The sequence below is a fragment of the Megalops cyprinoides genome, chromosome 1 (genome assembly GCF_013368585.1).
Source record: "Megalops cyprinoides isolate fMegCyp1 chromosome 1, fMegCyp1.pri, whole genome shotgun sequence".
Classification (NCBI taxonomy): domain Eukaryota; kingdom Metazoa; phylum Chordata; class Actinopteri; order Elopiformes; family Megalopidae; genus Megalops; species Megalops cyprinoides.
In genome coordinates, this window is record NC_050583.1 from 35,553,299 (window position 1) to 35,580,419 (window position 27,121).

The window sequence follows — 27,121 nt, forward strand, 5'->3', positions numbered from 1 at the left end:
AATTTCCTTTATTCTTCTGAGGATTACACATTTTGCTGTTTGAGGTGAATCTTGTGAAAATGTGAATCTTCAGCAATCTGCCCGATGGTGAATACATGCTGTCTGAAGTAACCCAATATAGCTAAATTAACAGAGAATATATCAAATAGGTGTATCGAACCAGTACCGTAGCAGTACGTAGGCCGACGTGGCTTTTGCCAGCATTAATTTCTAACCTAAAAGTATTTTTGTCTGTAACGTTGTCTATAAAGTTTCTTCATATAGTTTTGTGATACGTTTTGCAAATGCTTATTTTAGCCATGAGTCGGTGCAATGACTTTAAAATGCAATTTTACGTACGTATCATCAACCAGTCTTTCGTGATGCTACAGTAATGACTACATAGTAACAACTTTGATTACTAGTAAGAATAACTGAGTATGCCCTACTCAACTTTTTAACCCTAAAAGTTTAATATGTGACCGTGAAACATCGTGCATGGACATAAAAAACACTAGCATGGTGAAAAATCTACTTGCTAACCAGTCTGTGATTGTGATTAATTGTATCTAACGTTATCTCCATTATGCTCATAAAATGTATTTATATGAACGAAACAGCTATCCAAACACTTCCCACAGACATCATCTAAGCCACAGTTCGGCACGTCCCACTGGTCCCGACAGCGAATCAATTCGCACGTAAAGCGTGTTTGGATTCAGCGTCGTGAAGTTATCCAGCAACGCGGTTTACGGCCTGGCGCCATTTTAAGAAAGGACGAGGCGAGGCAGTCGTGCATCGGGACATCTATCCTGGTAATAAATTAGGGAATAGATCAACGTTACGGAAATTATTTAAAACGAGAAACGGTACACAAACGTTAAGCTTTTGGGTTCAATATTCAACGTTACTCGCAGTTTGTTTGAGCGTAACGTTGGTCCTTGGGCCTTTTGTGTTTGGAGAAACTGAATGCAGAATTGAGGTAAGCGAAACACGAGGCCTAACTTCATCATTTATGCACGTAGTTAGCTACGGAGCTAATCGTGGGACACAGCAAACAGTTAACTGCTAGCAACGAACCTGTTGTTAGGTTTTAAAGGTCAAATATAGTAATGCAACTCGTAGAAAAACGTATATTACACCATGCAAGGTTAGCTAATGCGAAACAAGGTTACCGCAAGTTAGCGAACCATACGCCGTAACTAGCTAATTTGTGTTAGCGAGCTAGTTGGATAGCAGAAATGGGCTTTTGTTCGACGAATGACCAGACCCTGGCTATTATACTGAACGCGAGCTAAATAGTAACAATTCCTGTTAATTTTAGAGCTTCCGTTCCAAGGTTTTTTTGGGGGGGGGATAGCCAACGTTAGCTCGTACGTAAGTCGAGTACTTTCCCCGTTGGGTAAAATTAGTTAAGGCTGTCCGTTGTCGCCATAAATTTGTCTACATAGCTACCTAGCCAGATTTGACCAAATACGTCAAATTTAAAGTTGTATTCAACCAGCAGTTAGGCAGTGTAAATGGTTCGCGTGTTTGAAGTCGGACCGAGGTAACATTTGCTGGGTAATTTTAGCTAGTTAAACGGGCAATAAATGTCTGCACTGATTTCACTGGCAACCTAACACAAGTGGATGCACATTGACTAGCAAGCTACACAAACAGCCTTCCTGGCAATAGTTGTTTTTTTGTGCAACAAAATCTAACAAACACCCTTACCTCTGTCACCCAGGTGAAAGATGACTCAGTTCCTGCCACCAAATTTGTTGGCACTGTTTGCCCCACGAGACCCCATTCCTTACCTGCCTCAGTTGGAGAAATTGCCCCACGAGAAACACCATAATCAACCGTATTGTGGCATTGCCCCTTTCATCAAACATTTTGAGGTACTGGGTCTTTTGACATTACTGCTGTGTGCATGAAAGAGTTTACATACATCTAACCAGCTATGTTAATTGAGCTTGGTAGACCAGAACATATCCCCTTAAGTGTAAATCCACCTCTGTAGTTTTTTTTTCTTGCAATTTATTGCTCATTTCTCCCTTCATATTCAGGATCCCAGAGATGCCCCACCTCCTACCAGAGCAGAGACCAGGGAGGAGAGGCTGGAGAGAAAGGTAAATAAGTGGGTTGGGTAGTTTCTGTTTTATTGTTGACAAAGTGTGAGGGTAGAGGTGCTAATATGTGTCTGTTTCACAGAGACGGGAGAAGATCGAGAGGAGACAAGCGGTTGTGGAGACTGAACTCAAGCTGTGTAAGTCTGACACATGGGACAGGGGACCTCAATGTTGGTTGTACCTCTGGTGGTACATAATTTGTTCATCACTTTCTCAGGACAGGTGATTGACATGTTGATAGTTTCATGGTTTTGTAGTTTCAATTTGAGAAAGTTAAAGAATAAAATGTGCTCTGTACACAAATTAATGAAGTTGAGATGAATGAATGGAAAATCAGATGTCTGTGTGGCTTAATGAAGAGGCTGCCTAAACGTTGATAATGTAAATATACAAAAGACCCATTCGTCAGGCACATCCAGAAAATGATCACAATTAATCTTTTCTGTTGGGTGTTATAGGCAGACAGACAGGAGTAGGATTCCATTTTAGCAGAAGGCACTAAACTGCAGAAGTCTCTCATTGCATCCTACATGGAAGTACGCAATGAGAGAGCGGAAAGCTAGCAGGGTGGTGTCATTGCAGTTTTCCCTTCTGTGCACACATGGCTCTTCTGCTCTTTTCAGAGGTTGCCCCCTGTGTTGTCAGGATTAAATCAAATTGTCCCCCTAATAATACCTGACCATCTGAGTTTCCTTACAGCAAAGGCTGTTAAACAGGGCCATACGATTGCGCAAAAAATGTGTACGTAATGCCTGTAAATGGTAAGCGAAAGGGGCAAGATAAGAAAATGGTTATATAGTGAGCCTACATATGTTTACCAGCTTCAGATGTAATTAGAGCTCCTCATAGTCATACTTGATTATATTCTTACATGTAACCCAACTAGCTAGCCAATGACATTGGCTAGGTAAATTATTTCCAGTTACATCAGTTTGTTATTCAGCAGCTTCAGGAGTTCATAACGAGTTGATCATTTGAATCAACTGTGTTGGAGCAGGGAGAGATCTAAAACATGCAGGACAAGTGGCCCTCCAGGAGAGGTTTGGACACCCCTGGTATAGATCTGTGTGTATCTAACTGAGGCTGATTGTGTTGGCATGTTAAGTGTTTGTCATTGCAGTTTAATCATTTTTCTACCCTTCCTGCAGGGGATCCCCACAATGACCCCAATGCTCAGGGAGATGCCTTCAAGACGCTGTTTGTGGCACGAGTGGTAAGTGCACTAACTTCTGCCTTGAAGGCCAGTTGGTACATTTGCTGCATAATAATGTGTAACCCTCTGGAAATCAGTGTTTACACTCTCAGCTGTTGTTCTCGTCACAGAACTATGATACAACCGAGTCCAAGCTTCGCCGTGAATTTGAGGTGTATGGACCTATCAAAAGGGTAAGGGTCATTTGACTTTTGTGGAGTATCACAAATAAAAAATGATTGCATTCACAGATTTGAGCTGGCTAACATCTGTGCTTCTTCTCTCAGATCTACATCGTTTACAACAAGAGGACGGGCAAACCCAGAGGCTATGCCTTCATCGAATATGAGCATGAGAGGGACATGCACTGTGAGTACCTTCAGAAACCTTCCTATGATTCTCTTAATATTAGGTTAAACTTCATTAGGAACAGAGAACTGGCTAACCATGCAAATCGTGTACCCAGACATACACCCTTAAATAGTTTGAGAGTCAACTCATATGCATTCATTATCTCTGTTGATGCAATACCGTGCACACGTAAAAGCTTAGTGTGCCTGGACGTACATTTATTGAAGAGTAAGAATACCGGGGTGTCTCGATTATTTCTACACTGATCAAGTATTTCATGTGTATGGTGTCCAAGAAACCAGTGACTTTCAGCTACACATAGTCGGTGGAAATTCTCGTGGGAAAGAACGTTTTAACTTTGGTTTTGACTGAGTCAGCTCGTGTGTTTATAAAAGACTGCATATGCAAAGTGGTAATTGTGTGTCAGTGCTCAAAAACACCCTCAACATGTTTTTGCAAAAATTGTAAATGAATAGAAAGAAAACCTAATACAGCAACAGTTGGCCACATTACATGTGCGACAGGTTAAAAGTTGCTGCTAACTTAAGTGGGGTTCCAAAAAAAGGTAAGCGTTTAAAGTCATCTTAAAATAATGAATTTTGAAACAATTGGTCAAGCTATTTCTTAAACGTACCAAACATTTCTTGAATTATTTTGGTCAGTTTATATACGTAGGATAATTAAATATGAAAGGCTCAAATTTGCAACAGAAGTGAAGCTTTTCTGAACACAGACACAGCAAAGGATTGAACGTCAAATCTGAACAAAAGTTTTAATGCAGTGCATTAAACAGGTGTGCACAGGTGTGCTCTCAGCATGATTGTTAAATGATTCAATTCAGAGGGTCCGGAGTAGAATTCCTACCAGCGCTTCCATTTATTGAGTCATTGTTCAATTGCTCTGTGGAAGTATTTTTATAAGGAACTGCACATACAAGTACAGCAATCTCTGTATTCACTAAAATAACTCCACTCACCTAAATAGGTGTTGTATTCGTAACACAGGGCTGGTTAATGTGCATACAAAATTCAGCACAGCTGTGGGGGGGGTGTACATGTATACAGTAGGTACTGGGTACTGGTCTCCTTGGTGGAGAGCAGCACAGTTTCCAAGTGTTAGTCTACTGTAGGTTGTGTGAATGTGCTCAATGAGCATTGAGCAACATTACCCTGTGTGTGTGAAGGTGAACTGAGCAGGTTGCCTCTGGTTGTGTGACTTGGAGTGCAGATGTTGCCACTGTACGTGTGTAAATGTTACATTGGGTTTGAGTGGTGTGATGCACTGTCAGTGCCATGTAGGCCTGAATGATTTGTTGGGTCATTTGTGTGATTTCGTTTCCACAAAGGGATCAGTTATGCAAGACTGCAGGAGATATTATGTAAATGGTAATGCCAGGTAAGATGGTTTGTCCAAGGTCAAAATGAGTTGTTGAAAGCAAGGACATGAACAATATAATTGGATTGCCTGTCACAGCAACGAAGACCAATGATGGAGTGAATTTGTATAGCTGGAGGAAATATTGCGAGTCAAAGGGGGCGGTGGGCGGTCCAAATTTAATCAGAATTAAGCCGTTTACTGTCTACGTAGACCTAAGACCTAATATAATTCAAGACTACTTGTATGGCTAATGTAATTAAATACCTGTGTGAACAATGTAAGTATTAGCCAGGTGAATTGTGTGAATGTTAGGCTATACAGTGTATTAACTGTGTGTTGTTCTCGTTGCCACTGCAGCCGCCTATTTCTGATGGCTATTGGCCAGAGCTGGCTTGCAGATGATGGTTTTGGTACACCCTGTACACCCTACTACCACAGCTCAGTGTATGGTTGGTATAATGGGTTTGTATATGATGGGTAAGATTTATCTTTCCACCCCACCCCCACACAGAAAAGATCAGGGTATAGACAGCTAATGGGTGCCCTAGGTTTGCCTATTGTATTAAAACAACTGGAGGCAATCACTGCGCTGCAGACTGGACAACATGGTGCCACCAGTCACCATTTACATTAGAATGTGAATCCATGTGTCCACATAAATGTTAACCAAATTAAATGTCTGCCAGTGTAGTGTACTTTTACAAGTGGTCTTTGTCATTTTTTTGTGACATTAAACTGCAAGTTTTGGTGTACAGTTAATAGTGGTTTTAATAGAATAGGCCAACTAGCATAAAGTGCACCATATGTATCCTAATGCAAACTTTAAATTACTGTCACATCTGTATAGATATGACTAAGTTGCACAGGATTAGGGCAAGTTGAGGCAGCCTTTTTATATTAAAAAACACCTTCGCCTTTAAGGCATGCTAGCAGTTTACCTCTGCATGCAAATAAGTAAAGAAGGCAGTTAGACCTGCATGGGAATAATCTCTAAAGAAGATTATCCCAAGTAAATATTTCAGAGTGAACACTAATATACTAAGCACTTTGGGCTAGAAAGGAAATTAATAGGCATGTCTCATTCTGATCCAGTGTTACTATGAGACCCAGTCAAGCGAGGCATTTGGGGTTCTGCATGTGACATCAGTGCATCAGTGCAGACTTCCGCAGTACTAGCCTGCAGCTTTGGATGGATTGAGTCCAATATTTAAGTGAAATTTCTTTGTGAAAGAGTTACAAAAAGGATGGCAATTTCTTGTTGTGCCACATCTACAAACAGGCAGGTAAATAATGCCTGCCGGCTGTTCGCAATGAAGACTGCAGGCTCTGGTTTCAGGGTAGCTCACAATATATCCCTCATACAACATCAGTACTCTGCAACAAGTAAACTACACATTCCTGTCACCATTAAATAGGGAACGTTTTTTATTTTATATTTACCTGTGTGAGGTAGCCAGCCAGATTGGTAGCTGATAAAGATAAATTGTTGCTTGCTAAAGTTTAAACCTAAGTACTGGAGAAATGGTTAGGTAGGCCGTCTTAGCTATTTCGACAATATGATGCTTTTACATTATGTTGTACCAATAATGTAATTTTGCGCTGTTACTAAATATTAGATATTGTAGCCAGCCCATTGTAGGACTAAGTTGGTTGTTTTGGTCATTGCACTTAAAATCTGATGCACACATGCTGTACTCTGGCAAAATACACAGAGCTGCTGTTGAGAATAGATGCCAGGTTTCTGAGATGTCAGTGCAGAACCCTAATGGTAGCCTTCTCCCCCCCCATCACTTGACTGGAATTCTCAGGTCTGTGCATTATTTTGGCACCTCTTGTATACCAGGCCTAAATTATGATAGAGCATCATGCGGGTATTTAAATCCAATACACAGGGTGCTTTAGGCCAGAAGTAACTTTACTTCTTAGTTTATGTGTGAAATTTACTCAAGGGTCAGGTAGTTTACTTCTCCTTACAAAATACTGCATTTTTCACCTTAATCTTTCATTTCATTTAGCTGACTAAACATTTTTGAGTTCTAATCAAATAAAATATCTGTGATTTAAAAGGAAGTGTAAGAGTGAAGTCACTTTCCTGCCTGACACCACTTGAAATTCAGCCTCCAACACTAACACACCCACACACTTGAAAAAGATATGAATGCCTTCATAAATAATCTTCCCAAATACAGTAGAGTCCTGATAGTCTTTTGGTGATGACTAAACTGAGTTTACCTGAGTGTTTTTAATCTAAAAAAAAATCAGTATTTTGGTGCACAATCTGTGCAGCAGAGACCAGATTGTAGGTCCATCACTGTTTTGAAAATGCCTCATTGCTACAGTGAAGTACAGAAAAATGGAATTGCTGCTTATTTTTAAAGACACATACTGTCTGTTACTGTCACGTGCTGTTGTACAAAATGATGGCCTGTAATTGAAACTGCACTCTGCATTTCTCCTTGAACTAGGGATGAGTGGCAATACTCAAGTGATTAGAATCAGAACAAAGTAATATGCTGTCTAACTGGTCCATAATTGCATGCATTCACTAAAATTCTAGGTTGAGTGATGCAACGATAGGGATTTTAGTGTAAAGGACTCAGTCAATCCAGGGAACCTGTGTTATGATAGACTTTAGTAACAGGACTCTACTGTATGTATATACAAACACTTTCAGCACTAGTTAGCCCCAAAGAATAACTTTTACACTGGACTGATTTGTACATTTTTCTCAAAGGGGAGGGGGATTTTTTTTATTTTTAACTTTGAAGGTAAGGGGTTTGTGGTAAGGCAATCCCCAACACACAATGTAGTATTGAGTGGTAGCCTTTTTCTTTCTTAGTTTCACTGACCAGGTCATTAGGGATATAGTGAGGCAATCTAAGTATTTATGTAAAAAAATTAGGCATTCTTCATAAGATGATACTTATACACAGATTAGTTGATTTGGTCTAAATCAAATTGCTGGAACAGTATTGATTCTCTGGTTATAATTAATGGGGATTGTGGTAAGGCAATCCCATTATTGGTTAGTCGATCAAAAACTCCATAAGGTGGTGAAAACAAGGGGTTGTGGTAAGGCATCCCCAAGCACAGTGTGACCAAATCCTGAAAATCCTCAACCTGATGGATTGGCCTTTTGCTGTTGGTGTGAAGCTCCTGATTTCACCTGGAGTCCCAGCGCTTACAGGGGATCCTACAGCTTATCGGTGTCTGTCGTCGTGTTTGTCCTCACCCGGTTGTTTCTGTATTGGGCTGTGGTAAGGCGGCCCATATTGAGCGGAAAGTCTCATTTAAATGGCAGACTGTTCGGTAGGAGTGAAAGTGTGGTGGTGTTTCTTCCACAGGTTGTGGTAAGGCTGATGATGGACACTAGGGCAAACTGAGTTTTAAACGTCATCTAAAATGTAGATTTGATGGCATTGTAAAATACAGTGAGATTGAATTATCAACATGCATCTGACAGTGGCGTTGGTAAGTGAGACAAGGCCTACGGAGAGATTTTCAGTGGAGTTTTGGTAAGACGGCCCCTGAAATGTTAGTTTTATAAAACAAACATACATAATTTGTGCAAACATATGGGTCTGTATATTAGCTTATTTGCAGAAGTGAGTTTTTATGGCTTATTAGGATTCACATTCTTGTCCACCTTTAATGTGCAATTGAGGGATGGTGGTAAGACAGCCCTGTTTGTGGTGGTTTGCTTCGCTGAAATTAGGTGATCTGTAATTTGTGGTGTATATTCACCTTGGTGTGTTCTTTGAGGACAGCCAGTTCCGTTCTTATCCTGGACTATATTCCTCCAGTCGCGATTTCCTCAGTCATCACCATGGGGAGAGGAGACTAAGAGAAGATGTGACAGAGGTGTAAGTAGTGGTATAAGGTGAATGGGTAAGATAAAGGGAGGTTACAAAGCATTGTGTAAGTATTGACACAACAGGAAGGTAGTTACATTTAATGCTTTTGTTCCTTTGAAGTGATAGCAGGACTAATGTTATACTGGAAAATGTCAATGTGAAATGGAAGATAAAGCATCCTTGCACCTTCTACACAATTTTAATGTAAACAAAATTCCAACTATTTCTAGCAGACATGGACACTTGAGAATTTTAAATGCACTCAATACTCACCAATTAACCATTTCAGCCGTGTAGTTCCACAACACACAAAGCTTTGTATATATCATTCTGTAGTAGGATGAAGTAAGCTTTTTAATGGGAACAACTAATCACAATGTCTTTACTGGGAAGAAGGATGTGTATGTCATCTCCTGTGGAGGCATTGGGGAATTTTTGTTGCAACTCGGGATATATTTGCTTTGGTAAGTGAGTAGAACTGGATTTAGCTTTTGCTTGACTTTAATGTTATGGACTTTGCATGGTGTCAGAATACATTATAAATAAAGGGGACAACAAGAAGGCTTGGCAAGAAGTGGTTAATCTGATTTTTATTTATTTTTGACCTAATTTATCTAGGGTATTATGCATGTAACAAATGCTAAGTGTATTAAGACATGAGCATTAATGAGCCCTAATGCTGAAAAATAATCGTGGAATGAATTATGCTTTGGTAAGTGTGAAGATCAAGTAAACCTGCAAATTTCATGTCGTTGGGGTTGATGGCAACAGTGAAGTGTATGAGCATGCAAGGGTTATATGATGGATACACTTTGGTAAGTTACAAATGTCATTTTGCACAGGCACACTACATTCTATTGCCTTTTAAAATATTTTGCTACTGGTTCCTTTTAGGGTTTACAGATGCTGGTTAAAGTGGGAGCAGGGTGAGAAACTAAGTTCTTAGTGCAGAAATTGCACTCGTTAGAAGACATATTACAACTTCTGTGTGCTCAGTGCACATTTGTCTTCATGTTGTTGTTTTCTAACGAGTATTTCACAGGTAGTCCAAATACTGCAGACACTACCTGACATCCATCAAAGGGGTACTTTCCACATCCACTAGAGGGCATAGATATGCCAGATTCACTGCTTACCCAAGTTCCTCTTCAAAAATTCATAATCCAGTGGAATCTATGCTAGCTACCTTAACAGGTTAAAAAATCTTTACCGTTTACAAAACTATTTGAATACTGCCTTTAAATGGTGCACAAAAAGATGCATTTTCTTAAGTGGTGTGGACTACAAGGAATATGTACAGATCTGCCTTGAGTTTGTCTTGGGCCTTACTTTGAACATTTCTGAAATACTTATGTTCAGACATTGGCAAAACATGTCCCCTTTTTCTGTGAAAAAACCTCCTGCTCCAAGGTTCTTGCATAGCACTTAGCAACATCTCATTGGAATCTTGTTTTGAATTGTTCTTAAAATTGACACCAACTAGTTGAAGTACTTAATTTTAAGGAGGATTTTGCAAACTTTCTGCCTTGAAAGTGTTACGTTCCTGCATCAGCAATGCATTCTGCAGTGGTCCAAATTAAGTCTTTAATAGTAAGGCTCAACCTATTTTGCACAAGACCAATGGCCCAGGTGTTTCTGTGGTTTCTCTGTTTTAATGCTAATAATGAGTAGCAGGGCTATTTTGGGTGTAGACAATTAATGAGACTTGCTAAGCCAAGGATATTAGAGTACTTGGTTTGCATTAGAAACCAGGTGAAGATCCTGCATTTCTTCTATCTAGTGCTGAACAATATATATTTGTACATAATGTGATGACATTAATAAAGAATTGATGTCAGTAATACATTTGACAAATCCCCATGATGTTCCCAAAATCCACTGTCCACAGGCATTACGTTTTAAGACCTCCAGTTAAAACTTAACTAGAAACCAATCGCCATGCCAGAATACCCCTGATTACTTATGAACTGCCAGTAATATGCATATTTTTCTTCATTTCATTCAAAGAATTTCAAGTTGACCCCCCCCCCCCCCCACCTTTTTATAATGTTTGCGATTTGGGATATTTCACCAACACCTACATTTTGCTATGGAGGTTATCTTGGATGCATTATTTAACCACATGCTCTTATTGAGTGATTATGTCTTTCAAGTATGACCATGGAGAAAATAAGAAAATTCGTAAATACGTAATGCATTGGGATTTTAAACATTGCATAACACCGTTCAGTGTGGATTCAGGACTTTTCATAATGCTTATTGAATGTTTGGGTGAGTTTGCTTTTTTCCTGTCGGGTTTGAATGTACTCACCCTGTAGAATTTCAGCAACAGATCTGTTAAACTCCACAGTCATCTTTTTCACCTTCACCTAAAGGCACAATAATGAATGCAAAGGACCAGTTTGTTGGATTCTTTGGGACGTTGATCAGAATCATGCAACCCTGGACAGGTTTGTGATGGATAGAGAATGGGCAATAAAACGCAAATGGTTTGCGTAGGTATTTGTGGTCAGATGCTTTGTGACCCATGGTTAAGAAGTAGCTCTCATGGTTCTATAGCACTTAATACTACATTTTGGTTTTCTAAGCCTTTTAACAATGGAGAAGTAGATTATCAGAGTAGTTTTCCCCTGTAGTAAGTTAAAAGGGAGAGTTCAGTTTATTACCTCTGACATGGAGGTAAGCTACTTTGCTCTGCTGTCCTGTTTGACTTGATTAATGGATATCATAATTTTGCTTAATTTGATAGGACTGATAGGAAAATGTATGCAGGTACACCTGAAACATCACATACAAGGAAGATGACATGAATGTAGATGATGCATCTTAGTCGTGATGCATTTAGTTAAAAAAAAAACTACATTAAGACAACAGTTCTGTGTGTCTGCACTTCAGCAATTCTGTCTGTGTTACTGTGGTTTCAGTGGTAGGATGACACAGTGTTACCAAGGACAGGTGAGGTAGAAATTTAAAAAACATTTTTTCTAGAGGAATCTGGTCTCGCTTTTTTGTGTAAGCACATCGTATTCTTGATTTGGATCAGGAACACCATTAAAATGATTAATAGAGGGTTATTCCTAATTCCCTAATGGTATATCATTATTTTCCTAACAATGTTCCATGAACAAATGTGTCCTGAGTACTGACATCTTGAATGAGCATTTGGGTACCCTGTAACAGCGACAGCGTCAAAGTAGAGGTCATGCTTTCATCACATGCACACCAGGAAAACGAAAGCTTCCAACTATCTACCTGCCAGTGCTATTGAATTCAGGAACAAGTGCTCTCGGGCATGAGGTAATTTGTTGATGGTAGATGTGGTGGTAATGTGTAAAACAATCTAAATGTGAGACTGTGATGTTTGTCAAGTAAAGCTGTACCGATAAAGCTGTTATGTCATCCATTTTTTAATATGACAGAAATGTGTCCATTATAGAAGATGACTAGTCAGTGCAGTCTGTTCATAATTGTTAACCAGGACAAGTTTGTGAGCAACAGTAGACGATGTATTACAGCTAAACTTTGTATTCTATTTGTATGCATTGACTACACAATTTGCTGTTTCAGCATGTGCTAATAACATCTTGAGGTGTGTAGACAGTACTTTCTCAGCTGTACTCATGAAATTACAAGGTGGTATGGTTTTGTTTAATCATTCATTATTCCATCAGTTTTTTCCTCATAGAAGAATGGCACCTTTACCATCAGATTTTACATAAGTTTAATGGCTGTTTTGTTGGTCCTGAAGAGTGTATTTCAGTTGAGTGCAAAGCTGATAATAAAAAGCTCTGGAAGGAAAACAGTCAGTTTGCAAAAAAAAAAAAGTTAATTCCCATTAATTTCCATAAAATTCATGTTAACTCCCATGGAAAATTTCTAAATTTGGCCGTAGGGGTCCGAACTTCAGGAATTTTCAAAGACGCTAATGTTAATGACGCTAATGTTGCCTCCTGTTCCTCTTATTTCCTGCTTCATTCTCTAACCAAACCTCCTTCCTCTCCTCACCAACTGCTGTACATCTCCTCTCTGACCTCGCTCTGTTCAGCGGCCTACAAGCATGCTGATGGAAAGAAGATTGATGGGAGGAGGGTGCTGGTGGATGTGGAGAGGGGACGCACAGTCAAGGGATGGCAACCCCGCAGACTGGGTGAGGAACAGCAGATCAGTATTCAAGATATTCATATTGAAATTCACCTTAATTAAAGCTAGTGTTAATTACATGTCTTGAAATGCTTCACTTTGCTTGACAGTGAAATTTGAAGCTTTATTAAACCTCTTTTGAATCTGTTTCTTTGAACATACCCAGTGAGTTGCTGTGTTAATTGGATAATCTCTGTCAGGTGGAGGTCTTGGTGGCACAAGAAGGGGAGGAGCTGATGTCAACATCAAGCACTCTGGTAGAGATGATACTTCTCGGTATGACGAGAGGCCCATTGGAGGGTGAGTTGAAGTCCTGTGTTTCCGTGTTGCCTTCTACAGACTGACTGTATGAATCCTGTCTTTCTGCTTTTATGCTCTACATTGAGTGAGTTACTGTACCACGCAGTGTGTTCATGTAGGGGTTAGTGCGCTAATGTGTCTGTCTGTCTCTCAGGGATCGTGATCGTGACAGGGGCAGTGATCGGCGTGCGGACCGGAGCCGAGAGAGGGAACGGGAGAAGGACCGAGGGGAGAGGAGGAGATCCAGATCCAGGGAGAGGCGCAGACGCAGCTCGCGCTCCCGGGAGAGGGAGAGAGGGGACCGGGGAGCCGGGGCAGCCGGCATTGGGGTCGGGGGTGCCGGGGATGAGAGTGGAGGAAGCAGCAGGCGGCGGGACAGAGAGAGAGAAAGAGGGGGAGGAGGGGACAGCAGGAGTCGAGAGAGAAGCAGGGATAGAGAGAGGAAGAGGAGGAGTAGGAGCCGGGATAGGAAGCGGGAGAGGGAGCGAGGGAAGGGAGGTGGAGAGGAAGGAGCAGAAGGCGGCATGGGGCTAGGAGATGTCATGGGAGATGGAGGAGAGAGAATGCTGGATGACCCCAATTCTGTAGACCTGGGCAACCCCGGCCGGGATGATGGAAACCTAGAAGGAGAGGATAGGGGAAGAGATCGAGGAGAGAGAGATCGTGACAGGGACAGGGACAGGGACAGAAGGCGTAGCCATAGGGACAAAGACAGAGACCGTGACAGAGAGAGGAGGAGGGGAGATAGAGACAGGGACAGAGACAGAGAGCACAAGAGAGACAGGGGGGACCGAGAGAGGGGTGGAGAGAGGAGGGATGATCGACAGCTGGCCCCACCCTCCTCTCTGCTGCCACCCTCTATGGTTCAGGACGGAGGCAGTAACAGTGAGGACATGCCTATGCCAGAGGAGGGCAGTCAGGACGGAATGATGGACCAGGAGTCGGTGCAGTCTGGAGAGGGGTACATCTCTAATGAGAATGGCTACAAGCTTGAGCCGCAGGTGGAGGAATACTAAGGGGAGGGTGTTCGTACTCATTACCAGTGCTGGCAGGACTCTGTGAAGAACTCTTCCATAGAGAGGTGGTCAACTCTTCACTTGAATTGCCCACCTCCAGATGTCATCTTATTCAGATCCTTGATTACATAATTGCCTTGATTCTTGACCCCACCTTTGGTATAACTGATACAGTACCATACAATAAGTCCTTGTCCCGCTAGTATAAAATAGTTATGTTTACCATTGTGAGAAATAGTGCTGAATAGTTTGTCAACATATAGTTCAGGTGGTTTCCAAGTCTAAAGAACAGTAAAATTGTTTCAAGCCAAGAGTACTATGTAGTTGCCATGGCTTATGACGAAACAAGAATTGCCTCTCAACCCAGTATTGGTTCCATCCAGCCATCTCGTGTAAACTGATTATTGGGCAAAGAGCAGCTTTTTTATTTACTTTTGGCAGTCATCACAGTCTCTTAGTGAAAGCAGAGCAAAGTAAAGCGGTGCAGTGTTAGTGCTACATATTTTATCGTCTAACGTACTATTGCCAATGTTAAGGCATGCTTGATACATCTGTTAGGAATTGATATGTTTGAAGTCTTTTTTTCCACAAAACTAGATAATGTTGCCCCTGAAAAGCCTGTGTCTAAGTGACTTTTGTTGACTGTCAACTGTACTTAGTATGTTGTGAATGTGGGCCTGTTTTACAATGATTTCCTATCACCCTGGTGTGGAACTAAAAATCACTGTGGAGCAATGGCATTTAACTTCATAGCCACAGTGAATGTAGATGTAGTTTGGACTTGACTGGAAGCACACACAGCACACAGCGCAATATGGTAACATACTGTGTAATCTTTGTCCATTTGTGTGTTCAGTGATCTACATCTTGTCTGTCTACGATGACACAGACCGTTTGAAATGGAATGGCTGGTTGTACATGGGTTATATTTGACCAAATTTCATAGCTCCACAGTTAAATATTTGCACCGGAGCAGCTTGGGTTGAACAGAATTTTAATTCTTTACTCTGGTCTCTGTGGTTTGTTTTGGTAAGCGGCTCTAAATGGTTTTATTTGATCGAAGTTTAGCATGATACGTAGAGGAATGTCTTGTAAAATCCCAGAGCAGTGTAGTTAAAGTATCAAACTCTCCAAGAGGTGAAGAAGATACTATAAAAATGTATGTATCTTAGTTTTAGGTTAACTTTTGTATCCGCTCTGAACTGAGACCAGGGTTGAGAATCTGTATGACAACTCATTCTGTTAATTTAAGGCAGGTGGGGTGCATATTGGGGGGGGGGGGGGGGGGGGTGATGGGGGTAGTAGCTGGCTCTTTTTTTTTTTTTTTTTTATTTAAGAGGAGGGGTGGAAGGGGATGAGATGGGGAATGAGCATCAGATTGTTGCGTGTTTGAGCTGTGATATCTGGTTATACTTTCTGTAACCTTTCTCTTCACAACAAATAAAGGAGTTTTTATTCAAATATTGTTTTCTACATCTTTTCAGTGATCTTAATGTCTGCCTCGTTGCATGTAATATTTTTGATTTTCTTTAACAGCGAAACTCAATTCTGCATATGCACGTCTAATTGTCCTTCTGTGGAAAATAGTCCATAACCTGTAAATTCCGTACGGGGAAATGTGCTGCTCTTAGAAACTGTTGTGTCCTCTGGTCTACGCCGTTCATATATTGCCATAAACTACCATGGAAACTGCCCATCCAGTAACGGCTAACAACTGCCGTTTAAATTGGCTTTCGTTACATTCCTCTTGGAAAAGAAAATCCCACCCCTTCGCAGCAGCAGAAGGTTCCCGATGATGTCACCCTATTTCCATGTGTGGGGGGAAAACAGACATGGCGACGATGTCGGAGCCTCTCGGATTAGAAAGGGGTAAGTGGCTGTAGCATCACATCTGCCTGTACGCGCACAGTGCGCATTAAACGAAAGCTTGAGAAATCCATGGCCGAATGACTTCTAAATAACTGCAAATTAAAAAAATTCCCCTCCATTTTCCTTTGGACGGACTAATAGCCAATTGGAGTTGTGGAATTTTAACTGGGAATGAGGCGGGTAATTGACAAAGTTCGCCTCGATGCGTCTGGTTACCCCATTTCGTATGTAGCAGTTGCAGTTTGTTGGCTAGCTGGTTACGGCGAATAATGTCGCTGTTATAGGAATCTTACGTTGTTTGAATGTACTCCTAATTCGCTACAGTTAGTGTAGTAAAAATTATTTTTGAGTGTCTTTAAAAAGCAAAGAGAACAGTTAATATGACGTTAAAAGGCATTCGTCCCTGGGTCCACTTGTGGCTGGCGCTTGGCTTATTTGTGTGATCCGTGTAAATGTACATGTTTACCTTATTGTTAACGTATGTAACTCCAACGTGAGGACCGTTTCACTAGCATTCAAGAAATGACGTTCTTTGCTTTGTACAAAAATATTCGCCGTATTACCATTAATGTCACCCAACAGTGACAATCAATCTAATCTAACCAATCATTTTAAACACAGCATTCACTGTCCACGTACTCTCACCTCCATCCTACACAACAGAAAAGGAGAGATTTTGTGTGGTTTGGAAAAAATGAGAAAATCCCTCTCCCACTTCGTGTGTTTCCTGGTAAGATGTGTGCAGGGTGATTGAGCTGCTGGACAGACTGCAGAGGAGCGGGGAGCTGCCCCCTCCCAAACTGCAGGCCCTCCAGAGAGTCTTGCAAAGCAAGTTCTGCGCTGCCATCAGAGAGGTACCTACTGAGTCAGTACTGCGCAGATGCCATAGTGCACTCTGTCCTCCCTCAGTGTGTCTGCCAGCCATCAGTTACTGCACTGTGTGGCCTGGGATGGCCAGTGCCTACTAAATACTCACAATTTAATGTAAGTTTGATTTTGAACTGTACCAATGACATGCAAGACTTCACTATGTATTTGAATTAAAATAAGTCCAGATCCAGTGTTCTGCTAGATCAGTACTTTCAGTAATGCAGTTACTGAGTTTCAATAAATTTATTCCCACCATGTCAGAGTGTCTGATATTTACAAGTATTATGCCACTCAGAGACCAGTTTGGCCTAGATATTATCCCCTGTATGCATCTAAAACACATGCTTATCTGTCAGTTAAAGCCGTTATATGCATTAATATACTGGTGTCATGTCATTGACATAGTGTGTTGACACACTCAGTTGATGACTCCTCCCTCTGTCTCAGGTGTACGAGCAGCTCTATGACACCCTGGACATTGTTGGAGGACCCGAGGTGCGTGCCCAGGCAACAGCTAAGGTATTGGATAGTACCTCCCTGGACTATGTCTAAAACCAGGCTTGACATACTAAATATATTACCTATGAATTTGTAGAAGACCCTGGCTGACGAACAGAAACATTGGCTTATGACGTGCACACACATTGTATATTTGTTGCTTTGCAACCTGTTCTTTCTAGGCCACGGTGGCAGCCTTTGCAGCCAGCGAGGGTCATGCCCACCCCCGGGTTGTGGAGCTCCCCAAAACGGAGGAGGGTCTGGGCTTCAACATCATGGGAGGGAAAGAGCAGAACTCCCCCATTTACATCTCCAGAGTCATCCCTGGTGGAGTTGCAGACCGACAGGGTGGACTCAAGAGGGGTGACCAACTGCTGTCTGTGAACGGAGTGGTAAGACTGGGGTGTTCTACTCTTAAGTGATCCCAGACTGATTTCTCCCTGTGTTTTCTGTTTTTTTTTTTTCCAAATAATGAATGGGCCCAGTGTTTCAAGGCTTCAGATTAGTACCTTAACTGAAAGATGTGGTCTCCTACAGCACATTGTCCTTGTCACTGCTCAGGGGTATTGGTTTTCAACTTGATGTAGTGAGAAGGCTACACTATACAGGGCCAGTCAGGGCCACTTCTGTAAGCAGTGTGGTTTTTCCCCAAAGAGTTCCCAAATCACTTCCAAGTGCTGACCAGTCAGGGACCCAGGTACCTTCAGCCATTTGACAGAAGCCTACAAGGTGGTATAGCCGCTGGCCTTAGTTTATGTACCTTCATACAGAGGCACAAAAATTGTGGGCAAAGCAGGATAGCATGTTAACAGTGGGTCTCATTTATGTCTGTATGCACAGCATAGTGTTTACACTAATGATACTCACTAATCATTTCAGGAGGGATGTGCAGGGTGACTGTTTGTAAATTCTGGTGTTTATTATGAGTGTGGATACACAGTGTTAAAATGATCAGTGTTTTATGTGTGTATAGAGTGTGGAGGGGGAACACCATGAGAAGGCAGTGGAGCTGCTGAAGGCCGCACAGGGCTCGGTGAAGCTGGTGGTACGCTACACTCCCAAGGTGCTGGAAGAGATGGAGGCCCGATTTGAGAAGATGAGGAGTGCTCGCAGGCACCAGCAACACACCAGCTACTCGTCAGTGTCCACCCCTCTGTATCTGTGATTTTCTCTGCCTTTACACACTGAGCCACTTCTGCAAAACTATATTCTCCCGTTGCAGTTCTTTTTGCAAGTGTATTTAGTGCCATACAATGGATTCTGAATTAGCACTGCTATACTATTTTACTATCACACCAGGATTACACCCACAATGCAACATCTTCTCTTCATTAATAAATGCTTTTCTATGAGACATATCCAGGGTGAATAAATACTGAATTCTGAAAGCGGACAGTCTTTAAAGATCTCTGCCCCCCCCATCCCCCCCCCGCCTAATATTGATCTTGCCAGACCATGTGGGTGTTTGAAATCAGTCAGAATATGAAGAGGACTTCACTGATGTAGATGTCAATAATCTTTTTTTTTTCCATAAAAGGACAGTGTGTTTAGTGTGTTTTAGTGTGGCTGTTTGCTCAAAGCTAGACCACTTTATGCAGGTCTGTTTTTTCTGAAGTGGTAATGGCTTGTAATGTTCTCAAGAATGAATCCTTAAAGTACTGTAATATGTATCATTACATGCATTGATCTGTTCCATCATGAATTGTGCTTTTGTTAAACCTTTCTCACTACCTTATAGGTCCTTGGAGTCCCGGGGCTAGTCAACCCTGCCTGAATCAAGTGGCATAGTCCACCCAGTCATGCCCTCTGGTCCACTTGGAAGCCAGACGAATAAGAAGAAAAGGAAATTAAAGTAACTTCAAGATCTAGACACTTGTCAGATGTTACTTAATTTAAATATAAGTAATAGCCTGCGTTATCAGAAGAGCTGAAAAGTACTACCCAGCTCCTGAAACATCCTTCAATGTAATGCTGTGAAGAAAGTATGTTTTGATGGTTTACAGAGCTTGTATTAAGGAAATACAAAGGAATTTCTAGGGACCTTTCTTGGGATCTGTGCTGTTAATTTACAAATTTTATGTGTTGATTAGATAGGAGATTTGATCTTGTGTATGAAATGCAATCTGAGTGGACTGTCTCTATGTCTATGTAAACAGATGAGAATGATAGTGCTCTGTAAGTGTTAATGTAGAGAGGCATATTGCGTGTGGTTAGGTCATCCTCAAATGCATATATATTATGTATTTATGTATGATGTATTTATTTATTTATGTAATAAATCCAAAGGTCTAAGAAATGAGCATTGAGATTTTATTTTTCAGTGATCCTGTTATCCCCCCACCTTTCTAGCGGAGGTAGTAAGTTTGTGACACTCCATCAGACCTCTCCATGCCTCACTTTGCTTTGTGTTCCACTCTCACATATCTGTCGCACCCATTGCTTCTCTCCGCCTGTGTGTTTTATGACTGCAGTAAGCTCCTACTGCTCAATAGGCTGCTTTTCTCTGCGTTGTTCTTTGTGCTGGTGCCATCCTGGCCAGCCCTGTGCCCCCTCTCCCTCCGTCTCCCCAGGTCACACCTCGCCTGCTCTCTGCTCTTCACCTGCTCCACAAAGTACTGGTGTCATTGGCTGCTAAATTCTTCCAGTTCAGCCCTTACCATGACTCATGGGAGAGAAATAGGGAATAATGAATTGGTTAATCTAATAAAGTTTTCCCCACTCATTCATTACCCAGAGGAGCAATGACTGAGTCAGTGCTGCAGCCTGCAGCTGGATTATAAAGGAGCCAAGAGCCTTCTGCAGACCGAGGAGGGAACACATAAGGCATCCTCTGATTGTCTGCTTTTAGTCTTGTCTCAGAGGACCCAATACATTTGAAACAATTACACCTCCTGACAGTAAGGCCATTTTGTCATTGTGCTGGAGCTCTGAAGCTGTCAGATGAAAGAAGTAGAGACTAAAGTTTCTTCTGACTCAAGCTGAGAACTGAGAATGATAATACAGTTAATTGGAGGTTAAATAGAATCACCAATAACTGTTGATTACAATAGCATGTTTATAGTGAGCTTCTTAAAAGTCAGTATGTTTTGATGACTTTAATGAAAAAGCAATGGCTTCCTGTACCTTTAAAGTGGGCTTTCGATGCACCAATGACGCTTGTGGGGCTTCCATCATTGTGTGTCAGAAATGAGTGTGTTGGGCTGAATACAAAGGCAACTTGATGCAGCCCCTAGTCAGTTACGAATGTGGGCAGGATTCAATTGGAAACCACAACGCTTTTAGTCAAAACTCTATGGATGTGCTTTCCTGTAAGCATTCTTCTTTTTCATTATTCCAGTATTTGTTTGCTGATGCCCCCATCCTGGGAAAATCAGATATCTGTCAGTTTGCACCTTGTCAGTTTATACATGTGGGTATTCACTGACAATAGCAGTACACCACCTGGGAATGAAACCTGCTACCTTTTGGTAATAGGCTGTGTTCCAGCCCTGGTCCATAAATAGAAAACCTACACAGTTAAGTAAAGATTTTGAAATAGGCGGTGGAGAAGTCAGGATCACTGTTCTCTGCCAAGTTTTCAAATAATCATTACAATTCAGTCATTACATAGATCTGTAATGCCATTCTACATAAATGTAGGTAACTTGCTGTGCATGTGTGTGTGTGTGTGTGTGTTTGTGTGTGTGCGTGCGTGCGCGTGCATGCATACATGTATGTAATTCTGTATTTAAATTTCTCCCCCTCCTAAACTTGAAATTTTGCTTCTGGCGTGTTCTTGCCTCTCTCCTTATATCCTGTTTGACACCCTTCATTGCCTTTCTGTGCATTCTATGCATTGCATGGGTCATACCATTGTGTTGTAAGTGTTTCTGCTTGAAAAGGAAGAGGGTGGAGGTTGTAGTACAGTATAAGGCATAGTGTTTGCACTGGCAGTGAAAAATGTAAGTGGTCTGGCAGAATACATGTCTTCCACACTCAAAGGCCATTTTGTTTCATACAAACATCTGGACCTTAAAAATCTTGTAGCATAGCAATTCAAAAACACATTTGTCATTACACTATACTGCCAATGGGCATACAACAGTTTTGGTATTTCCATACATGCTTCATCTTTGGTGTCACAAATATGCATGCACTTGCATCAGTTTGCTGCATCTTCTCACAAAGTGTTAAGCTGCCATTTGATAAATCACTAAAAGTAATGAACCATCTGCATCAGTCCTATTGTTGGACAAACACTAATCTGACCTTTCACCTAATGACCAGTGACACAGAGTGCTGATCATGTGACCTGAAACCACCTCCATGCCAGATTTTTTTTAGTTTATCCTACTGTCAGATGTGTTCTGCTGAAGTGATGTGAATGTACACCACTATAACTGGTCCTTAGACAAGTTGCGGAGGTTGGTAACGGATGTTCTTTTCTCTTGAACGGTTGTAACAGTTTTTCTTCCTCTCACAGGACATAATCAAATACAGATTTTGTTTGATGAGGGACAATGCCAGGTAGATCAAGGAGAAGATAAAAACATCTGCTGTGTCTCAAGTTCCTATGCTAGGACTTTCTTCAGTGCTTTGGTTTTATATTCCTCATTTACTATGGTTGATTTTGCACACAGCTTAACAACAAATAATCATCGTAGCAGTTGTTTCGCCATTTTTCTAGACAAATTTCTAACCGAAAAGGTTTAACAGGTTGTTAACTCTGTGTCTGACCATGGAAAAAGGTTTAGGTAGCCTTTCTGACAGTTAGGTTATTCTTACCAGAGTGAGACGTTTTTAGATGTGACAGCCTTTGAGCATTACAGCTGTTACAAGCAGTACTATGCAACGGATGTAATTGCAAGGCAACCTTAAATAAACTTGACTGATTCCTGTTTGCACTTTATTTTGTTCCCTTCTCCTTTTCCTTAGCCAACAGAGGCTGTGGCGGTGGCACAGTGACAGTGGTCAGCAAGTAGGTCAGTGAGGTATAGGACCGCCCCAGAAAACTGAGCATTCCTGAGGGGCCACTGAGGGAGCACTTTAAGGCTTGAGAACTGGGTGAGTTTGTTGAGCCTGGGGGAGGGGAGACAACATAGGGTGGCACAGCGTGTGGGGGGCAGGGAGACAGAGAGCAATCTGTCCGGTAACCTTCTGATTGATCATCCTGTCAGATGCTCATGGGTGGGACAGCCAGGCAAAGGGGCATATACCTGTATGTCATCTCTGTTGATGCTGCATTCATTTTGCTCCCCATCTGTCACCACACATTAAAAAGAGTTTGCGCAGCGTCAGAAATTCAGTGTGCAGCAGTCTACAGTGTTTTGATTTTCAATCTGGCATTGTTCAGACAGCTTGAGGTAGATGAGGTCCTAACTGTAAAAATGCAGTGAAAATTATTGCAGCTCAGGCAGAACATAGATATTTCGGCATTTAGGCACCACTAGAGGGGAGTATTAGACAGACACTTCTGTTGCAAGTGTTACCCAAGCTGAGCCTAACTGGAGTGGTCTGAGGCCCAAATCATCATGTTTCTGTAGAGGGTTACTTGATTAGGAAGAAAAAAAATCATGGTAGGCTCTCAGATTCAAAATGTTTACAGTAGTTACCAATGCATTTGAACTGACTGCAAGAGAACACTGAATGTGCTGTACCAGCACTTTATGCGCTACAATGTTAGCATACCATGCAGTGATCTTTATAGATGCATACATTCAATGAAGGCAAATATGTTGTGTCACAATTATGTTATCTATAGGTATTCACTAAGCCACTTCTCTCAATTGTTTGCATTATTTTAATAATACTAATACAATTCAATCTACACATTTTTCTTGGTCCTCTTAAAATGCACAAAATGAATACAATAGTGAACCAAATACATGTTTTAAAATGCATATGTTGCTGAAACAACAGGTAAACTTTTAGTACTTTACTAGTAAGTTTGATGTCAAAATCGTACATTTAGGACGTTAACCAGACAGTGTCTGGAGCACAGTGTTGTACATTAATATGGAAGTGCAGTTAAGAGGAAATAACTGAATCAAGTCTGAGCATAGACAGTCTCTGTCTGTAGCACTGATGATTAAGGGCAACTTGTGACTATTTATCTTGAATAAAAATCCTGCGGATCTTGCTTGGATTACCCTTCAGTTATAAAATGAGCTCAAATTCACTTAACATTTACTTAATGGTACCACAGTTACCATTAAAACTGCATGAAGCGACATATGTCTCAGGGTGCATGGCATGATTAGCGTAACATAATGAATCAGTATCCAATGCCCAGAACACTGTTCATTTTGTTCCTTTTGGCTTGAATGTGGAGGCCTACGTCACCCTCATCTAGCAAGTGTCTTGATTCTAGGGAAACCCCTTTGTGCTTTAGTAGCATATCTTTATGATTGTATAGTAAAAAAATAAAAACCTTGTACTATAGTAGAATATCTTCATGGTTTTATGGCAGAAACCCCCTTGCGTTATAGTATCTTCAAGAATTTCTTCATGATGTCATATCTGTACAAACAACACAATATAAATTAGTGCAGCTCCAATGTTCAGCATTCATCAGAGTGATGAGAAAAGGGTATTGTGTATTGTGTATTGCTGGTGTTTTCAATACCCCCCGCCAAACAAACACACTATGTCTCCTCTCCTCTCCCTCCCCCTTTCTCTCCCCTCTCTCTCTCCCCTCCCTCTCTCTCTGTAGATGCCACACCCCCATAAGCAGCCATTCATAGCTGAGGGGGTGGAGCCTAAGCCACATGCCTGCATTCCTACAAATCTCCACCTAACCTGCCCTGTCATTCTTACTTGCCCCACCTACCTGTGTCCTATGCCCCTCTAGAGACAGAGAAAACCAACAAATCCCACTAACTCCAAGCCCTTTTGCTATCTTGCATTAGTGGGAAGGTCTATTATTTTATATTTTTGGTTTTGTGGTGATATCAATGATGTGAGTATGGGGAAACAAAGTTATGTTCATTTGAGGGAAATATTAGTTTCATCCAAAATTACAGCTAATATGGTTCTTATTTCCATGTAATTTCCATGACTACTATGTTTGCACTGAAACTGTTCAAAATCTAAATAAGCCTAAATAAATTGATCTAGGCTGGCAGTAGTAGATATTAATTTATTAATTTACATAGCATTTAACAAGCATGCAAACATACATACAGGGTCTAATTGAATGTTACCAGCATTGCACACTGTAACTGATGTGAGATGTCAATACATAAACATCAGCATGGTTCTTACACTTCGTGACTACTAGACCATACAAAACATGAATACAGATAGAAAACACTGCTGTCACGTGTAGAGTGTGGTAATCAATGCAGCCGTAATTGAACACCTGAACAGTGCTGTCCATATGTGCCGTGCATGCGTGTGCGTCACCGAGAAAGTGAGAAGTGATTTGGCATCACATTGCAAATTAGCCTCTGAATTTGCTTGAGTGTTTCCTTCCCATCGCCTCTTACCCACCCACCTGCTCTCTCACTCTCCCGCCCTCCTTCTGGCGGCATTCCAGATGGCTAGACAGAAAGAGAGACAGTGATATGGAAAGAGAGATAAAGGCAGAGAGACTGAGAGTGAGGCAATATGATTAGATAGCAACTCACAGGTAAAAGAACATATAAAAACTAAAGAGTGGTATGTTTTTGATAGACATACATGTTTTATCAATGTCAATTCAAGGGGTGAGACAGAGGCATGAAACCCCCTTTGCACAAGCAGTAAGTCCTCATTGATCAAATTGACATGACGCATGCCAATAGCATTCATTTTTATTTGAGTCTTAAAGACAAGGAGAGCAGGCATATTAAAGTTGACATAATGATTGAAAAAACAGGGTAGGATATAAATACTGGTGGAAAGAAGAATGATACAATGTACACATTCTCACTAACTGGAAAAGATACATGGGAAGATATAATTCTGAGTCTGTATTTAACAGAGGGGGATGGGTTATATATTACTGAATGAACTGTGACATGGAAAAACTTCATTCTGGATATTTTTTTTATTATGCCATTATTACCATTTCCTCAATTCCAGTCTTTCACTATGTGGTAATAAGTCTACTTCTATCATTTCATCTATTAGAATTAAATTACTCTCATACGTTTCAGTGTGTGTGTGTGAGACAGAGAGAGAGAGACACTGTGTGTACTAGAGTATATCTAAATAAAATAGTTATTTGATGTATGACTGCACAATGTCTGAAGGTGCGAAGAAAAGAGATTTCTGCTGCTGTCTAGGCGACTGAAAATGACACAGAGACAGGGAGAAAGGGGTGGGGTAGGGAGGAGGGGAGACGGCAAGTGGCACCTTTCCCTTTAAAGAAAAAGAGAGGAAGAGAGATTCCGACCGCTGCACTACATTGAAAAACCGATTGCATGGGAATCCCTCTTATGCCAATATACACACATCGACACGTATAGAAACGGAGAGGAAGGAAGGAAGAAAGAACGTGCCATTTATATATATAATATATATTCACAAGACGTCTTTTGGGTTTTTCTAGGTAATATAACCACGGTCGGCGAGTAGGCTATGCGATTGTGTATACTGTAACCATATTGGGTCACTGACACATATACTGTCGTTCGTGTGGACTTAAGAAAACGAAGAAAAAGAAGAGACGACACTGATACGAAGAGGGAGGAAATTGGCACAAACGTGTGTGGCAGGGAACAGAGTGCAAGAGAGGTGTTGCCAGCCGGTGCTCAATCCGCATTGATTGTAACGCTTTGAGGAGGAAAAAGACGAATAATAAGAAGGATAGAACACACTGACAGGGATATAGGTAGAGGGAAGAGACAGCAGGGATTGACAAAGATTGAACGCAATACAGGAGGGAGGAAAGAGGTGTATTCGAAATTGAAAAAAAAATGTGCTAGTATTTTGAGGCGAGACACCGCCGCCACTGGGTGAGAGAGGGAGAGAGAGAGAGAAAATTAGGCATCCAGCTAATAGACAAGCTCAGTGCTGTGATTAATACGTTACACGAACAATAATAACAACAATATCAAGCATCCAAAATAAGTAATTACATCAAGCCTATTAAGTATTTTAATTATCTCGAAAACAGACGCCTCCTACTGAAAACCGAAGAGAAATCGGAAAATATTGTCCTTTCGATTATTCAAACCAAAAATCAACGTTTTGTTTGCGTTTGTGTGTTGATGTGCGTGTGTTTGCATACACGCACACTGTACACAGACACGAACCGATCCCGACCCAAAGCAAGTAAGTACTCGAATAGGTTTTTGTGTGTGTTTTGTGCAGTGGTCCGTCTGTGTACAGGTGGTCAAACACACCTAATAACATTATGTGCTATTGGTACTGAATGTATTTGTGTATGCAAATATATAATATATCCGGAAATGCTGTATCTACACTTGTGTTCAGGACACTCAACAAGTATCGCACCATAATATTCTTATTTCTGCGTATGTGTAGCTGTTTGTGTGTTACGTGCTGTACTACGTGTGTCAGCCTGTGTGCATGTCTCTCTGTGTTCATTTCTGTCCCTGTCCCTAATAAAGTGAACAGCCACAGGATAAGTGTTAA

The 27,121-nt window shown here is 41.2% G+C and overlaps 3 protein-coding genes across 5 annotated transcripts in view; all 3 read left to right on the forward strand.

Annotated features, from left to right (window-relative positions):
• The first annotated feature begins 721 nt into the window (after nucleotides 1-721).
• Nucleotides 722-14,991, forward strand: LOC118773931 (U1 small nuclear ribonucleoprotein 70 kDa-like). 2 transcript variants are annotated; one of them, XM_036522974.1, is made up of 10 exons: nucleotides 722-794; nucleotides 1,709-1,862; nucleotides 2,031-2,093; nucleotides 2,176-2,230; nucleotides 3,242-3,306; nucleotides 3,417-3,479; nucleotides 3,573-3,654; nucleotides 12,913-13,014; nucleotides 13,208-13,307; nucleotides 13,462-14,991. In XM_036522974.1, exons 2-10 carry the CDS (start codon nucleotides 1,716-1,718, stop codon nucleotides 14,321-14,323), a joined length of 1,539 nt encoding a protein of 512 aa, XP_036378867.1. In that variant the 5' UTR covers nucleotides 722-794; nucleotides 1,709-1,715; the 3' UTR covers nucleotides 14,324-14,991. The 2 variants fall into 2 exon arrangements, with proteins under 2 accessions (XP_036378867.1, XP_036378859.1); XM_036522966.1 differs by lacking the exon at nucleotides 722-794 and adding an exon at nucleotides 801-961.
• Nucleotides 14,992-16,120: 1,129 nt separating this feature from the next.
• LOC118786459 (protein lin-7 homolog B) lies at nucleotides 16,121-19,761 on the forward strand. The gene is made up of 6 exons (XM_036541519.1): nucleotides 16,121-16,192; nucleotides 16,928-17,046; nucleotides 17,510-17,581; nucleotides 17,743-17,952; nucleotides 18,534-18,697; nucleotides 19,299-19,761. The coding sequence occupies exons 1-6, from the start codon at nucleotides 16,135-16,137 to the stop codon at nucleotides 19,318-19,320; spliced, it is 645 nt and encodes a 214-aa protein (XP_036397412.1). The 5' UTR covers nucleotides 16,121-16,134; the 3' UTR covers nucleotides 19,321-19,761.
• A 6,148-nt stretch (nucleotides 19,762-25,909) lies between these two features.
• Nucleotides 25,910-27,121, forward strand: part of LOC118775947 (potassium voltage-gated channel subfamily C member 1-like) — a 71,612-nt gene continuing 70,400 nt past the window's right edge. For both annotated transcript variants that reach the window (XM_036525939.1, XM_036525930.1), the window contains exon 1: nucleotides 25,910-26,797. The gene's annotated coding sequence lies outside the window, so the exon portion shown is untranslated. The remainder of the gene's footprint in view (nucleotides 26,798-27,121) is intronic.

Excerpts from the sequence above, each read along its gene's own strand:
- LOC118773931 (XM_036522974.1), top strand. The coding sequence starts at position 1,716 with ATGACTCAGTTCCTGCCACCAAATTTGTTGGCACTGTTTGCCCCACGA. Across the intron at positions 3,480-3,572 it reads TGTATGGACCTATCAAAAGG|ATCTACATCGTTTACAACAA; the intron begins GTAAGGGTCATT and ends TTCTTCTCTCAG. Across the intron at positions 13,015-13,207 it reads ATGGCAACCCCGCAGACTGG|GTGGAGGTCTTGGTGGCACA; the intron begins GTGAGGAACAGC and ends AATCTCTGTCAG.
- LOC118786459 (XM_036541519.1), top strand. The coding sequence starts at position 16,135 with ATGTGTGGGGGGAAAACAGACATGGCGACGATGTCGGAGCCTCTCGGA. Across the intron at positions 17,582-17,742 it reads GTGCCCAGGCAACAGCTAAG|GCCACGGTGGCAGCCTTTGC; the intron begins GTATTGGATAGT and ends TGTTCTTTCTAG. Across the intron at positions 18,698-19,298 it reads CAGCAACACACCAGCTACTC|GTCCTTGGAGTCCCGGGGCT; the intron begins GTCAGTGTCCAC and ends ACTACCTTATAG.